Raw genomic sequence first — 17,357 nt, 5'->3', positions numbered from 1 at the left:
ATACCACGGAGAAACTTGTTCATGCCTTCATTACATCACGTTTAGATTATTGCAACAGTCTTCTTTTTGGTCTTCCGAACTTTGAAATACGTAAACTCCAGGCTATTCAAAATTCAGCCGCTCGGCTTGTTAGCAGAAAGAAGAAAAGGGACCACATAACACCAGTACTACACAATTTACATTGGCTTCCAGTCCAGAAACGAATTGATTTTAAAATTCTTTGTTTCACTTATAAAATTATTACAGGCCAAGCCCCTGACTATCTAGCAGAAATGCTTCATACTGGTCGTACACTTAGGTCCCAGTCTAGTGGTGCGATCATTTTGCATCAGCCTGTTTGCAACACGGCTTTTTATGGCAATAGAACCTTTTCTGTATGTGCTCCCAATTTATGGAATGCTTTACCATTTGTGATAAGACTTGCTAATTCTTATAACAATTTTAGAAGTCAGTTAAAAACTTATCTTTTTAGCTCATTTTATTCCTAGACACTTTTTAAAATTTTATATTTGCATTTTATTGGTGTTTTCTCGTAATTTTTATTTATAATTTACCTCTTTTTTAGTTTTGTGTAAAGCGCATTGAGATTTTTAAAATGTAATGCACTCTATAAGAAATAAATATTATTATTATTATTATTATTTTTGCCTTAAAAGATAACTGACAACATGACATATGAGAACAGAGATAGTAGAGTAAATGATATATGTGTGTTTTGTTAGCAGAGAAAAGACGAATGAATATTGTGTGTACATTTAATGTACATAATTTTGATTTTGCTGAAATTATAATTATGTATCCACATAAAAATGACTGGTATTAAAGTAGGTCATTAGTCTATTTCAGTTGTTGATCAGTGAAACAGAAAATTAACAAGTAATAAAATTTTAAAAATATACCCACTAAACTGGTAGAATATATGTGTCAAGTCTTTTGGTCTTTCTGAACAAAAGTGTTTCAAGCACATTGTAGGCTATGGCATAAAGTTAATCCTTAGATGTGAAAGCTTGTTCCTCTTACTGATCATCCCTTACATTAAATCTTTTTGTCAATTTTTTTCTCTTCTACAGAGACTTATGCTATGATGGAATGATAATGAGAAGATCATGTTCCAGTATTATACATGAAGATGATGAGAAAGAGTGTAAGCTTTGAAATTCATGCTTAAAGCAAACAAAATTTACATTTGATGCCATGCATTCATTAATTTTTGTGAGAGTTCATACATGCAACACCTGTCACTGAGATTGGATGTTGCATATTGTTGACAGTAAGAGTAATTATTTGTTTCAGACTTTATTCACTTTTGTAATCACTATTTGTGAACAAGATAATCTTTACTCATATACACCTCAGTTTGTGAAATAAAATATTTTTTCAGATATGTCACTGTGCTGTCATAATAATGACGTACCATGGTTTTTTAATTTTGTAAAATATGTGGATTTTTTTGGTCAACTTCGGTAATATTCTGTAAAATTACAGAGTGTTTCAGACTTATAAGCTAGTCACTACTGATGATTTTACATGACATGTTACTGGGTACTTTCATTATCAAATAATTTGGTCACATACACAACACCTGAGGGACAATGAATCAACGTCAAATTTTTAACAACAATAGTACTATATATACCAGTATAGCTGTTCATCATGTATATCAGGCATCATGTGTAAGAAACGAAGTACAAGCATAAGAGAGCTATATAGTACAATATAACTTTTTTCATATATCTTTAATAAAGGCCAGGGACTTGATCCCCGGGATCAAGATTGTTTTAGTCTATAAGAGGATTATTGAGTGTCATAGCCTTTTGTTTTCCATTGAAATTGTAATCTAATCAGTAGCTTTCCCTGCGAGACAATCTGACGCTGGCAAAGGCCTTTAAAAATTCCCCTTTTCTTGCTCAAAACATTTACTTAAAGGCGGAGCCTCCCTTTAAAAGGGCACGAAGCTATGGCGGCGTTCATTGTGTAAGTGGACATCGAACAGGCAACACACGGGCACAAGCTCCAGAAAATGCCACTTTTTAGTTTTTTCCGGCCGCAAAAACACAGACAGACTGCCAAGTGGTCAGCGCCAAGCTGCTACCGATCGAACTCAGTGGTTATATTCAAATTCTAACGTGACTGGACGACGATTTTTTTAGGAAATTCGAGCGTTGTTGGTGGGGAATCATGACTGTTGACTGGGAGAACTCCACTAATGCGAGAACCTGGGATTGAAAAGTGCGGCTTTAAGAACAACCAGAGTATGGATTGTCTGCAACCAAGTTGGATGTCTTTGTGACAACAACCTAGATGTAATATACACCCTTATTGAGTCCATGATGCAATTATGTAAAGAAAATAAAACAAGTCATCGTTGATGACACAGTCCCCACTTGTTAATGGGTACTTTGATTACAGGTCCTCAGAGAGGATAGAGTACTCTTCATTAGGTCTGTGATCAAAATACTTTTTAATAAATTCGCTTGATACATGTCTGAGTTGTGGTTCAGGACATGAAAAGTCGTAATAAAATGGCCACACGGCGGCCATATTGGATCTTATCACAAAACAATACAATGTGCATGTGTGTGACATAGGTCAAAGTCCTTGTACCAACTTTGAATAAAATCGGTTGAGATATGCCTGAGTTATGGCTCTGTACATGAAAAAATCGTAACAAAATGGCTGCATGGAGGCCATATTGGATCATATCACAAAACAAATTGATGTGCATAGCTATAACATTGGTCAATATCCTTGTACCAACTTTGAATAAAATCGGTTGAAACATGCCTGAGTAATGGCTCTGTACATGAAAAAATTGTAATAAAATGGCCGCCTGGTGGCCATATTGGATCGTATCACAAAAAAAATTGACATGCATATGTATGACAAAGGTCAATGTCCTTGTATCAAGTTTGAATAAAATCGGTTCAGATATGCCTGAGTTACGGCTCTGTATATGAAAAAATCGTAATAAAATGGCCACACGGCGGCCATATTGGATCTTATCACAAAACAATTCAATGTGCATGTGTGTGACATAGGTCAAAGTCCTTGTACCAACTTTGAATAAAATCGGTTGAGATATGCCTGAGTTATGGCTCTGTACATGAAAAAATCGTAACAAAATGGCTGCATGGAGGCCATATTTGATCGTATCACAAAACAAATTGAGGTGCATATGTATGACATAGGTCAATGTCCTTGTACCAACTTTGAATAAAATAGGTTGAAACATGCTAGAGTAATGGCTCTGTACATGAAAAAATCATAATAAAATGGCCGCCTGGCAGCCATATTGGATCGTATCACAAAACAAATCGACGTGCATCTGTATGACATATGAAGTAATCCATTTACTAAGTTTGAATGAAATCGCTCCAGGCGTCTCTGAGATATCTGCATGAACGGACGGACGGACGCACGCACGCACGGACACACGCACGCACGGACATGACCAAACCTATAAGTCCCCCCGGACGGTGTCCGTGGGGACTAACAAACATACTTGCCTCAAACTAGCTCTCATCTATGCCATCATTTTACAGAGAAATGATTCTACATTACATGAAGCGTCTAAAGATAAATAGAAAGCAAAACCCTTTGGCAGCGCTATGACTGGTGATGAGGTCAAATCATTTTATTACACTCAAAAACGAATGTAAAGATTGTTTTCAAAGAGTTTGTTCCTTGGTTAGAATTTTATTAGATCTCATCGCCAACAAATGTAACTATGAAAGTACTACTTTGTTGAAAATTATGAGACCACAGATTACATCTTTACATCTTTAATATGAAAATTTGATTTATCCAAAGTTCTTGATAATATCAATTTGCAATTGGCGTTCTTTATAATACAGTCAACGATGAATAAATGAAAACTTGAGTTTAGAGTTTAAAATGTTTTTATTCATGAAACTGGCTCTACTGCATAGTTTATTTGCATTGTGGAAATCTTGGAAATTGCATTCTTGTACTGTGTGAGCATTTCAAAATCTATGTGACGTAAGAAAGTGCAAGAAATGTTTACCAACTTGAGAAGAAAGTGAATGACTCCGGACTGTATGTTTTTCTACTTCGTATTTGATTCCAGAGTACAGCTTAATTTCTCATAAATTGACACTTTATACAGTGGAAAAAAAGAAGAGAATCTAAAGTAATGAAAAAAAGAATAGCCATTGAGCACTAGTTTTGTCATGTATAAGTCACAATACTGGTTGTATGATGTATTTGACTGCAATTTTCCCAAATTGCAAGTCACTAATTATGCTAATTTTGATTGCTTTATCACTTCCCTGTACACTGTACCTTAGTACAAATAAGAGAGATTATTGCATGTTTTAAAAGGCAAAAATTAATCATTTTATTACACAGAAAAACAAATGTAATGATTGTTTTCAAAGATGTTGCAACACTGGCAAATCATCACAGCTATTTTTTAACACTGGAAAAGTTATCAAGAGGCAATATCCATGACATAATGCTGTACTCCAGTATATACTTGTGTAACTCAATAAAATTACACTTTTGTTATCACAGTGTCATGAAAATAAATGTTCATGACAGATCAAGTAGATATTAAATTTTCAGGAAAATATAATTAGCAAGCATTTTTACAGAGACAATCTTTATGGTTTGAATATTTCATTGTTTGCCGCATTTTCTGTCATTCTATGTTACCCAGCCAGCTGTGCTGTAAAGTTTATTCTCAATGGCAGACATTGCTAATGATACTGTAGCTCTGCATGGCAGGGCTGTGTGTTACCGGCGTTACAGGCCTCTTTTTCCCTGTGGTGGGAGGCCGTATAACGCCGGTAACACACTGCCCTGCCATGCAGAGCTAATGATACTGATACTGCAATACTGACAGTGGATGCACATTGCCTTCCCCATCATTATTTCGTCACTACTACGTGATCTTGCTCTTATGGTACTTGCTGAATCAGTGAAAGTTCAAACATGATTAGAGAGAGAGAGAGAGAGGGACCCTCCGTTGCTAATGACGCAGATGGTTTGTTCAGATTTCGCACCGTTAACCTCACTATTGTTATGTAAATTACTGCAGCAAACGTGGTACTTTCGCGGACGAGAAACTTCCCCCACCTGTATTTACCTGATGATGCCCTATTGAAATTTCTATGGTTATACTGTGTCATACACATTGAAAATTTTATCATATTTTGGAATAACCTTCCCGCATAGACAACTACGTTCATGACCTTCAGTGTTTATCGAACGTAACCTGATGCGACAACCCGCAATGTGACCCCGCAAATCTGAGGTCACCCCATACCAACAAAGTAACCCCCATATCAACGGGGTTGTATCTCGAAATGCTGTTGGTTTACTTATAATTACGGCGTGCATACTGTTTTAAAAACTTGAGTTAGGTCTCAAAATTAATATTTTATGTGAAATTGTCAATGAAAATTAAAATCACGTCGCATAATTTTGGCTGCGTGCAGAATGGTTACGCCAAATCATCGCATGATCTGCTATGGTGAAGTTCAGATGAGTGAAAACATACCAGGGCATTCGAAGTTTTAGGGGAGCATAAAAACGGCTTTGAGTCTTGTAATATCCTTCAAACTGGAGAATTAATATGATCAGGAAATTTGATTAAAATCTAAGGGCATGTAAAGAAGAGAACCTTAGGGTATAAAACGGAGGGACGAAAGTAACTGTACGACTTTTTGATAAAAAGTTATAGAAAGTTTAGAAAAAATGACTTAAATAAATCTTTTAGTCACCATTGAATGCACCATGTACTTTTTATCGAAGAAAAGTTGTGATTTTATTTTAAGTTGTGGTTTAACTGTTTAAAGCCCCCACTCAATTATCAGATTTATCTAATATAAATATTATTTCCTTGATAAAATATTCAATGGAAAACAAAAGAATGACAAACTGTTAATGGGCTGTTGACACATTTGCTAATGCGAGAACCAGGGATTGAGAGGGCGCCTTTAAGTGCTTAAATTAAAGACAATGGAATGAACTTTCTCCTTGATAAAGCTCCATCACTTGAACACCACAAAGTTATAACTGGATTAATGAAAACAAATTTAACAAACAATCATGAAGTCTTTTGGAAAAATTTGATCACTGATGAAAAAAGTAAACTAAGAATGTATGCCAAAATAAAACGTAATTTTAGATTAGAACCCTACTTAACACAGTTACAAGGTGAGAGAAGAAAATTACTCACCAAACTTCGCATTAGCAATCATGATCTAGCAATTGAAAAAGGGAGACACACTGTTCCAAAAACCCCAATTACTGAAAGATACTGCAATCAGTGTAACACCAACAGTATTGAAGATGAAACACACTTTTTATTAGTCTGTCAAAAATACAAAGTCCAAAGAAAGAACTTTTTCAGTAAAATCAATTTCCCAAACGACAATACTGAAAATCAGCTTATTTCTCTACTAACAAAACAAGAGTTATCTTTTAATGAACAACTTGCAGATTATATTTTTACTTTATATAAACAAAGAAATACCAAGTTATATTTATTATTAGCTACTATTATTATACTGTAATACTTTATCTTTATCAAAGAAAATTTTAACTTATTTTTGTATCACACTTTTATTGCCACAAATGTGATGTAAATCCTATATTTACAAGCTAGCAATAAAAAAATATTATTATTATTATCATTATTATTATTATTCCATATGATCATTATTATTATTATTCCATATGATGACTCTTTATTTTGATTGTCAACGGTAATTCATACAGATTGACCACCCCTACTATTACAATCGACAAACCATTGTCCAAGAATGCGCACAACTTTGCACAGTGGATTTGTGCCGCGTCTGGGTATTTCATATAGGAAGGTCTGCCTCTAGAGGGCGGGCATCATGAACGGTGTTTGTTAGTTATTTCCTCCACATATTAAAACTTCTGATTGTACTGCATACATGAACATGGCTGACGTCTGATTTTCCTGTCTAAAACTTTCACTCATTTTCGTTCATATGACTGAAACTCCAGGAAACGATTGGGAAGAAAGAGTTATCTTGAAATATTGAGGTACTCCCCGATATTTTGCAAAATTAAATGAGAAAAAATGCTACAAAAATGCCGACAGGCTTACACAATGACCGTTTTCAGACTCAGAGGCATAGCATATGATTATCTGCAGGTTATGCAGCAGGCCCATATCACATGAGGCCATGAGGGGATATCCACGCAATACAGTACCAAACACTAGCGCACACATGCAGAGTGAGCAAACACAAAGTGAGTACCCCTAACATCAGCTCAGTAGTTTGTAATAGATCGTAGTCAGCTAAGAAACCTTGGAGAAAGGCTTAACACTGTGGCTATGCCGCTAAGTCCCTTGATTTTTGTCACAGCTCAAAATCGTTCTCCTACATCTCAACCTGAACCATGAACACCCCTACCAGTTTATGATATGACCCATCACAATGGCATGACGTCAACGGATCTTGACAGACGGAAGTAGAAGTTGACAGATGGAAGTTGAAGTTGACACCAGCATACTGGTTTTCAAATCTAATACCTTTTCTGTCTATAAATAGACACGAGAAGCTAAAAATGTTGATGCCCTGTCCATTGAAATATGAAATGGTTGGCAACTGTTGCAACCGTTAATCACACACACTTACGCAATACCATGCAACCTAGAATATCATAATTAGTGATACAATCTGCCAATGTGCTAAAATAAAGCTGTCCTCTTGTAATTGTATTGCATAGAATTTGTGTAGACAATATTTGGTCTCTCTACGGTCTTTGGTTGTACAATAGGCGACTATTAAAGGTAACATGTAATAATGGGCATTCTTTGGAGCTTCCACTGGTAATGATGCTGCCACACGTACATGACAATGGTATATACCAAACTGCCACCCAGTTAAACAAGTATAACAGCATCATAGACAAACTGGAAACTTCAAAGTACCAATGTATATATAACGCATATAAAGGCGTACATTCTTGGCACATTTACGCGCCTCCTGCACTCTGCCCATCGGCGCAGAATGCGCCCTCCCACGGTGAAAGTGTTAATATGGAAATGAAGTACCCTCCTTTCAGACTGAACTGTTACTTTATTTCGTTCCCGGGACAAAATACCAGAAAGTGTTCTCCCCTTAGGGTTTTAAGAGTACCGGGCCTGATATCCTTTAATTTTCGCAGATTATTTATCAACCAGCCCGATAACGTGTCTGATATCTTACGAAACTGTACCTCCATTTAACTTGAGTTTTTGACGTCAGCCATTGTATTTTTATTCATAAAATCACCGTCTTTTGAACTAAACAATATAATATCACATTGGATTGAGTATATGGTACAGCAGTCTCATTAAAATCGGATGTAGAGTACAGCGACATCTTTACTTGCACAGTATTTTTTGCTGTCACCTCTGTAGCATAGTCCCTCTTGAGCGACCGTGGTACTAACAATTATGCTGTTCGACGCGGATCACCAGTAAAATATATCAGTATCGCTACTCATTATATTTGGCCGCAGTTTGTCAGACCTTTTATAAATTTATATATCTTCTGAAGTGACAATCGCACAATGCCTGATGAACTGGCCCCCAATGGAAAATACCGTCACTTCAAGCGGCATCGTGACCAAACGACAAGTATAACTGCCTATATACGGTAGGTAACCGACCAGTGCCGAACAATGCTGGAGATCAACCGAGTAACATTTCCAGGCTGCGAGAACATGAAAAAGGAAATTTGCTGTTAAAAACGTTGTTTTCATGCAGCATTTGGACTATGTCCGGTTTGTAGGCACGTGATAGAAGGGATTTTACGTTATCTCATTATTTAAAGCACGACATCACCAACATTGCAAATTTTCACCACAATCTTCTTGTCACGTCGCTCAGTTGTGTCACAATCACGCCGTCACTTGTGCTGTAGGTAGTCTACCATGGATGGACTATTGTCTCTTCGATGTGAGATTTTGTCAGTCATGAACGATCTTGCACAAAACAGGAAACATCATAAAATTATAAAATTAAATGTTCAAATCGAGGTTTTAATACGTATGGTCAGAACACTGAAGTAGCGGGTCAGCATACTAAGCAACCCATGTCACGTTGTCAGCCTAGGAAATTTCAGAACAGGCGTTGGGTTGTTTTTTGTTGATGAAAATGAATAAATTCTAAATTGATTTAATTTTTCTTGTAAGTTAATAGTCTGTCTTTTTTCTGTACAACTAATGTTTAACGCGTGCTATACAATAAAACTGCCCACAACACAATAATCCTGCAGAACAAGTTCCTGTCATCATCGTCATAACCACACATCTCTTTACCGCAATAGCTTGATGCTACCCGTAAGATTTTTGCATAGGTCCGCAGAGCGGAAAGCATGCTCACCACGTGTCTCTTTACGGCAATAGCTTGACGCTACCTGTAAGATTTTTGCATATAAGATCTGCAGAGCGGAAAGCATGCTCACCACGAGTCTCTTTACGGCAATAGTTTGATGCTACCTGTAAGATTTTTGCGTAGGTCCGCGGAGTGTAAAGCATACTCTTGCTCACGAGAATGCTGAAAATTTACTGTTGCTCACATCCATGGTGATGACTGCTTATACTTTATTATGATGCTGGTTGCTGGTACTTTGTTGCTTGTCCGATAATCCACCCTGTGTTTGTCCTGAGTGTCGCGTCCAACGGATTGTTTGGATTTTAGCTTTATTTGTGAATTGTATTTCAGAAGTAACCCTATAATTGATTTACATATCATGCATATCAATTAGGATGATTGACTTCATCCGTCCATAGTCAGCAGTATGCAAATACCTCAGCTGGCTTCAGAGGCTCAACCAGCCAAACCTAGCCTGGTGCCTGCAGGCGTCCTGCAGAAGTAGAAAATGTTGCGTATTTTTCACATTTCACATCGATACAAGGCATAATGTGACAAATCAACCCCGGAGGAAACTTTTTAAAGAATGTTGTTTGGGGCATGGCATAGACACTTGAAAGCCCTTCTAAACAAATTTGAAAGCATCAAACCAGAGATTTGTATAGAAACCATTACTTGACATGCACAGACAACAATTCCATAAATACACCGGTACAGTATGACAATGGAAAGAAACAGAAACCTTTCAAACCAAATTTTCAAGCATTTTTTCATACAAAATTGTCATATTTACATCGACAGATGTAAGAGTTTGTAATTAGTAACCTGACCTTGTTGGATTAAGCAGCAAAGTTTACTGTCAGATACAGATGACACTTTTGTGGAAATACTTATGTTTTCCTGAATCTTGTAAATAAAAGGCTGGATGTTTCCAAGATCTGTATACCACAACTTCTTTTAGATTCACTCATGGTGACTTAATGCAACTTTTTGTACAAGATGGTATGTTGGCTACCTTGCAAAGACAATCTGACCATTGTTTACTAAGATTTTCACTAAGTTTACACTTTTGTTGCTCATTAGCATTTTATTTAGTAATGTTGACTTAGTAAGAACAAATATTTATTTACAGTTGAGCATATATCTACCACAAATACACAGGTAAAATGTGTTGCAATTCTCATTTTTTTGCAATTGCACCATATTTGGCATTTTTTAAAATAAAACAGGCAAAGCTTTAAACTAAAACAGGCAAAGCTTTACTAGATCTGTACCCCAAAACGTCCATTACCATATTCCTCCGATTATAAGACCCTGCTTGAGTATAAGACCCTCCCCAACTTTTGGAGGATTTTAGGAAATTCTATATATCCGTGTATAAGACCCCTTCCTAGTTTAGTTCAAAAAGCCAACAAATCACAACTCAAAAATTGACGATAGTATGACTCAATGATCACAAATATGAAGTTGTTGCTGACTAACCAACTAAAAGATTTACTAGAAGAGCCTTAAACAGGAATTTCCAGGACCATGGGCGCACAATAGGGGGATTACTGATGACGCAGCTATTTGCATACACTGGGCGGGAGTATTTGAATTCTCATAGTATCGCTTTGACCGTACGATAAATTTGAATAATCATGGTCGTCACTTACGTGACATATGCAAAGAAGGGTCAAATGGTTGTACAGGGAACACATTTTGAAACATATGCGTTCTCCGACATAGCATAGAACATTATTTCAGTTCATTTTTGACTCGAGTTTAGTCGCTATATATTCACAAACATCATACAAAAGATTCAATGACAATGAATACCTGAAATACGGCAAAATAATGGGATTCCCAGACAACACGGCACGTCTGATCAGTAGCGTGCCTTTTTTACATTTGCATAGATTTACGATAAGCCGGCTTTTATAGGGGGAGTTCCTGTTTAAACCTGCACATTTACAACTGCTGACTGCCCATTGACACTTTCAAGGCTGTTTGGTCTCTGTTTATGAAGAGCTGGAATGGAGATACTATTTGTTAGGCAGGGTGTATAAGCATGAGCATAGTGTTGTTAATTATTTAGTGATTAAAATTTTCTTTAAGACCTAGAAAAATAATTAAAGATGCTAAAATGATGTGACATTGACATTCATTTACTGGAATGGCAGGCAAAACTAAATTTTATCCTTGTACTTTTATTTCTGTAACATTCCGTTGTTAACGATCTGTGGCCCCTGCTCCGTGTAATAGAATAGTCCACAACGATGGCCATATTGCTTTAGTACATGCTTCATGTTGCTAGCTGATCCACGATGTGTGTTACCATTTCATGCACGGGATAATTGTTTGTAGCTGACAGTTTTTCACCTTGGATCATGAATTCTTACCATTGACTACTATGAATTTCATTGCCATATCATTATTTTACGAGACACAGACCTTCGATTCAAAGAAAGGTTGGTAATTTTTATGTGCAGCAAATGCATTGTATACGCCATGTTGCATGATGCCTATTCTGTGAGTACATGATTGACTTTCTGTTTTGAATTTTCTCTGTCCTTCAAGACATGTTTCAAAGTTTTATTTCACTTCACCAGTCTTTTGATCAGACAGGAATTGTTTGAAAAGGTGATTTTTTAACAGCAATTAAAAAAGAACATGTCAGTTAGGTTGGGAAGTCATCGCTAGAACGCTGTGTTTTTATCTTTGGAGGAACGATTGTCATATACATGTATTTTAAACTTTTGTGAATTCACGAGATTAATAAGTCAGACATCACTCATGTAAGTAAGCTGTTGAACATTCTGCCAAAAAATGTGTGAAAGTCTAGAGTAATGCTAAATTGATCTGAATGAATTAACACAAATTAGCAGTGTTGGTGGAAAACACGGAATGGCTCGTTTATAAGACCACCCTGATAATTACAACCATTTCATGTTGCTGATTTCATGTTGTCTTAGAATCGGAGGAACACGGTAAAAAATACCGTCAATGACAATGGGCTCACATTTGTTTTGATGTGGCAGGCCAGAGTGAGTAAACTTGACTAAGTTTACCCCTGTGAACGTGCATACCAAGTTTCAAAGCAATCGGACGAGCCATTTCAGAGAAAATGATTTTTTGACCAAAAATATGGAAAATAGGCCCAAAAAATACAAATATGAAAGTTTCACCATAATTTGAAGACACTCAACTAAGTATGCCTCTAGGTACTTGCATACAAAGTTTCAATGCAATCAGAATCAGAATAGTTAATTCTAAGAAAATGATTTTTTGACCAAAAATGCAAAATATTTCCCAAAAAACACTATACAAAAATTTCACCACAACTTTTACACATCTGACAGAAGACAACCTTAGGATCGAGAGTATTAAGTTTCAGAGCAATCCAACAAATACTTTGGGAGAAAATGATTTTTTTTACCAAAAATGGGAAAAACTGCCCCCAAAAGACAAATGTGAAATTTCACCACAGTTTGAACAAATGTTACTAAAGTTACTATTAAAAATACCGCAATTATACGGTGTCGCTCAAATTTGATCAGAATTGGTATATACCAGTATGGGTACCAAAGATTAACAATAAATGTTGTTTCTATCTGTTCAGTGCAGGAAAATTCTACATTCATGTTATGACAATGATTTCTGCACAGTACAACCAGAAAAACAACAAGAAATATTTAAACCAGATAAAGAATGACAAAAGTAAATAAGGTCTGAAATTTTAGGTACTGGAGGTCAACTTTAGCAACATGCATAGCAGAAACAGCTAGCCCCTCTTAGTTTGAGCATAGACAGTCTTCCCCCTCTACTGTCTATGGTTTGAGCAGGTCTGTTAATATGTAATATATGTAACAGTTCATAAACAATGACAGGAAATGACTCAAGGTCAGTGGAGTTAGCCTGTTTCAGTAACTGGCATGCCACTACTTCTGCACATTTGCAGGATTTCCCTTTTTCTTACCTCATTTGCACATTTTTGACACTGATGTGTTCATTTGAACAACTTCACATCTCAACCCCTGCATCTACCTGTAGATGCTGAGATGATAGCTTTGGCGGTATGCGAGCCTTTGTGTGTGACTGACATACATCTGCACATACATACCCACACACATACATACATACGTACAGACATACAGACGCCACAGACTCATCATATAAGCTCTTTTTGGTATTTACATACAAAATCAAATATGGGCTAAAAACCTGCATACCAAGTTTCAACCAAATCTGGCCAGTGGTTACAGAGTTTTAGCAATTTGCAGGATTTTCCCTTATTTTACCTCATTTGTTTATTTTTTCACACACACGTTTATTTGAACAAATTCATATCTCCACTCCTGGGTGCACGGTTTAGGAGTTTTTGATGTAGACGGACATACATCCACACATACTAACAAACATACATACATACAGACATACAGATGCCACCGACCTACCATATCAGCTGTCTTTGGTATATATATCTATACCAAATGTGAGCTAATAAATACAACATATAGATATTTCCATGATATTTTTTTGTAAAACAGTGTTTCAGCTGCACTGGTCAATATTACACGTAATGTCAAGAACAAACTTCTGTCTTCCAATTTGCTCGTATTTATTTATCCAAAGTTCATCAATATTTTGAACTTAAAATCCAAAGTTAATACCTGCCATCTGACATGTAATTTTTGAACACAAGACCGTGAAATCAAAAAACCTCAAATATTATACATAATACCAATTTTATGCTTTTTAACAAAAATATAGCATACATTGTCCCTCCCCATAATATTTACCAAATAACAAAGTAATAACTCTCCTTACAATAGAAATATTGCAAATTATGAAAAATTATATTTTTTTCCCTTATTCTTTTATCAACATCTACAAGATTCCATTCTCTTGTAGATCACCATATAAGCATTCCACATTTTGAAGCTGTCCACATTTAATGCAGAAATTTCTAAGTTATGAACTCAACAAACTTTGTCCTGGCCTCCTAGTGTTCCTTGACCCATGGAGAGTAATAACGATATAACAAACAGCTGGATGTAATGATAAAATAGTTGAATAAACAGGCACTCAGGGTGAATATATCAAATCAATTTGATTTGTTTCTTGCCCTCTTTCTACTTATGTGATAATTTTTAAGACAATCAACTCGCAAGGCAGTTTATATTTCGTTTGGTAATTCTAGAGATAAAGCCAATTGCACAAAATTTTTAATTATATAAATGACAGTTAATTATGCAGAACAAACACACAAAAATATAATCTGGTTAGATCTTACCATGATTATGCTATATGCCAATTGGCATGACATTCTGACAAACAGTTGGCTGTCTGGTGGCCATATTGGATTGGATGACTAAATAAATTGATGTGCAAATGTATGCCATGGCATGCTGTCCAATATACCGGTACAAAGTCTGTAACAAATTGGTCATGTCCAGCCCAAGAAACAGCTCCGGATGGACAGAACCCAATCCATAATTCCTCTTCCGAACTTCGTTTGGCAGGCACTAAAAAGCTGGGTACACACATTGGTAAACTTACCTGAACCAGGGCTTGCAGTAGTTGTTATCTGAATGTTGCTATCAGAAGTTTGTATTGAAGTTCTGGCTGCACCACCAGTTGAAGCATCATGTACTAACCGCTTTTTTAATCCCTTTAAATTGCTTGATGGTGACCATTCCTGGGTAGAGTCACACACCAAACAAAGTTAATAGTAACAAGTCATCGTTGATGACACAGTCCCCACTTGTTAATGGGTACTTTGATTACAGGTCCTCAGAGAGGATAGAGTCCTCTTCATTAGGTCTGTGATAAAAATACTTTTGAATAAATGCACTTGATACATGTTTGAGTTGTAGTTCAGGACATGAAAAAAATTGTAATAAAATGGCCACATGGTGGCCATATCAGATTGTATCACAAAAAAACATCAATGTGCATATGTATGACATAGGTCAATGTCCTTGTACCAACTTTGATTAAAATCAGTTGAGATATGCCTGAGTTATGACTTTGTACATGAAAAAATCATAACAAAATGGCCGCACAGCGGCCATATTGGATTGTATCACCAAAAAAAATTAACGCGCATATGTATGACATTGGTCAATCTCCTTGTACCAACTTTGAATAAATTCGCTTGATACATGTCTGAGTTATGGTTCTGGACATGAAAAAACGTAATAAAATGGCCACACGGCGGCCATACTGGATCGTATCACAAAACAAATTGACGTGCATATGTATGACATAGGTCAATGTCCTTGTACCAAGTTTGAATAAAATCAGTTGAGATATGCCTGAGTTATGGCTCTGTACATGAAAAAATCATAACAAAATGGCTGCACAGCGGCCATATTGGATTGTATCACCAAAAAAATTGAAGTGCATATCTATGACATTGGTCAATGTCCTTGTACCAACTTTGAATAAAATCAGATGAAACATGCCTGAGTTATGGCTCTGTACATGAAAAAATCGTAATAAAATGGCCGCCTGGCAGCCATATTGGATCGTATCACAAAACAAATTGACGTGCATCTGTATGACATATGAAGTAATCCTTGTACCAAGTTTGAATGAAATCGCTCCAGGCATCTCTGAGATATCTGCGTGAACGGACGGACGCACTGATGCACACACGCACGCACGGACATGACCAAACCTATAAGTCCCCTCGGACAGTGTCCGTGGGGACTAATAAAAAGGAAGTGGTTATATGTGTTTATTAAAGTATTTGGAAAAGATGGGAAAGCATAACTCAACGACAAATGTAAGAATATCAAAGTAAGCTTACACTCAATCAGCAGTGTTCAAGCCATTAGGCTTGTTATGCAGTGTCTCTGACTGTTCTTGCAGTGGAATATAAGTTTTGTACAACTTTAGTTTCAGTCATTTCAATTAGCATTAGTTTTGGTAATGCTAAACATCAAAACTCGGTTGCTACAAACAACATATGCATTCAGGGTACATTGTGACAATGTGACCAGATTTACCTAACTCAATGCAGTTTTTGCTTCCGGCCTTCTGCCTTGAAGGTGGTTGCTGTGTCCGATGCCTAAGTTGCCACCCACTCAAAACAAAGGGGGAACACTGTTGATCAGTAAAAAACAAATTTTGGATGCATGTGGAACTTTACCCCACTTTTAGTCACTACACATAGTTTGATTTAGGAGATGCTTACTTCTGGACAATGAAAGCTTTCCCCAAACAACTTTGCAAAGGATGACACAGATAAACTTTCTCTGTTGGTTCCATGATACACTGCTTTCTTTAGTTGTTTACTACACAAAATATGTTACTGCAGCAAAAGACTAAGACAAGACTTCACAGTTGGTGTATTAACTTGACCAAAAAAGGTACAGTGCCAACTTTGCAAAAACCTGACGCCACATTTACAGGTATGCAGTGAACTTCTGTCAATATTGCATTCTTTTGTTCACTGTGTAGCAAACCTTACAAAATATTCTATTCTTTGTCACATTCTCTTGCTTCCTGTTGTTTTGACATCACAAAAAAACTGTAACACCAGTGCAGCAAAACATCAACAGTATGAGATGGTAATCAATTACATGAAATGGTGCACAAGTTGTGATACTTTTCTTGTTATTTCTTTTGGGATTGACAGAATAACAAAATTTGTGTCTTCTTTCTATGCTGCAACACGTACTAGAAAGCTGTTACAAATAACAATGGCAAGTACAGCAAGGTCATATGAATGCTTGTCATTTAATCGATGCTGCATTGATCTATCCAGTCTTTAGTCTGATGTTATGCACCATGTAGCAGAAGAAAAGACAGAAACCTTGACGAAACTAATAACCTTAACTCACATACCAAACATAAAAATGATTAAATGAGTAGTTTTGAGGCAAAGTTAAAAATATACATTTGACTAAAATCCTCACAATTTTAAAGTGACTATACAACAACTCAGAGAAAAAATTGAAAAAAAAATCTCGAGATATTTGCCTAAGTAACCATCACACCAAGT

At 36.3% G+C, this 17,357-nt stretch overlaps 1 protein-coding gene across 3 annotated transcripts in view; it reads right to left on the bottom strand.

Moving 5' to 3' along the window:
• Positions 1-17,357, bottom strand: part of LOC139120870 (WD repeat-containing protein 11-like) — a 190,321-nt gene that overhangs the window by 92,148 nt on the left and 80,816 nt on the right. For all 3 annotated transcript variants that reach the window (XR_011549158.1, XM_070685493.1, XM_070685494.1), the window contains exon 11: positions 14,906-15,044. Coding sequence is in view for 2 of the 3 variants with exons in the window: in XM_070685493.1 (XP_070541594.1) it covers positions 14,906-15,044 (139 nt within the window). In the remaining variant the exon portion in view is untranslated. The remainder of the gene's footprint in view (positions 1-14,905; positions 15,045-17,357) is intronic.

The sequence above is a fragment of the Ptychodera flava genome, chromosome 20 (assembly GCF_041260155.1).
Source record: "Ptychodera flava strain L36383 chromosome 20, AS_Pfla_20210202, whole genome shotgun sequence".
Taxonomy (NCBI): Eukaryota; Metazoa; Hemichordata; class Enteropneusta; family Ptychoderidae; genus Ptychodera; species Ptychodera flava.
Note: the sequence above shows the minus strand (reverse complement) of the source record. Positions and strands in the feature narration are given on the sequence as shown.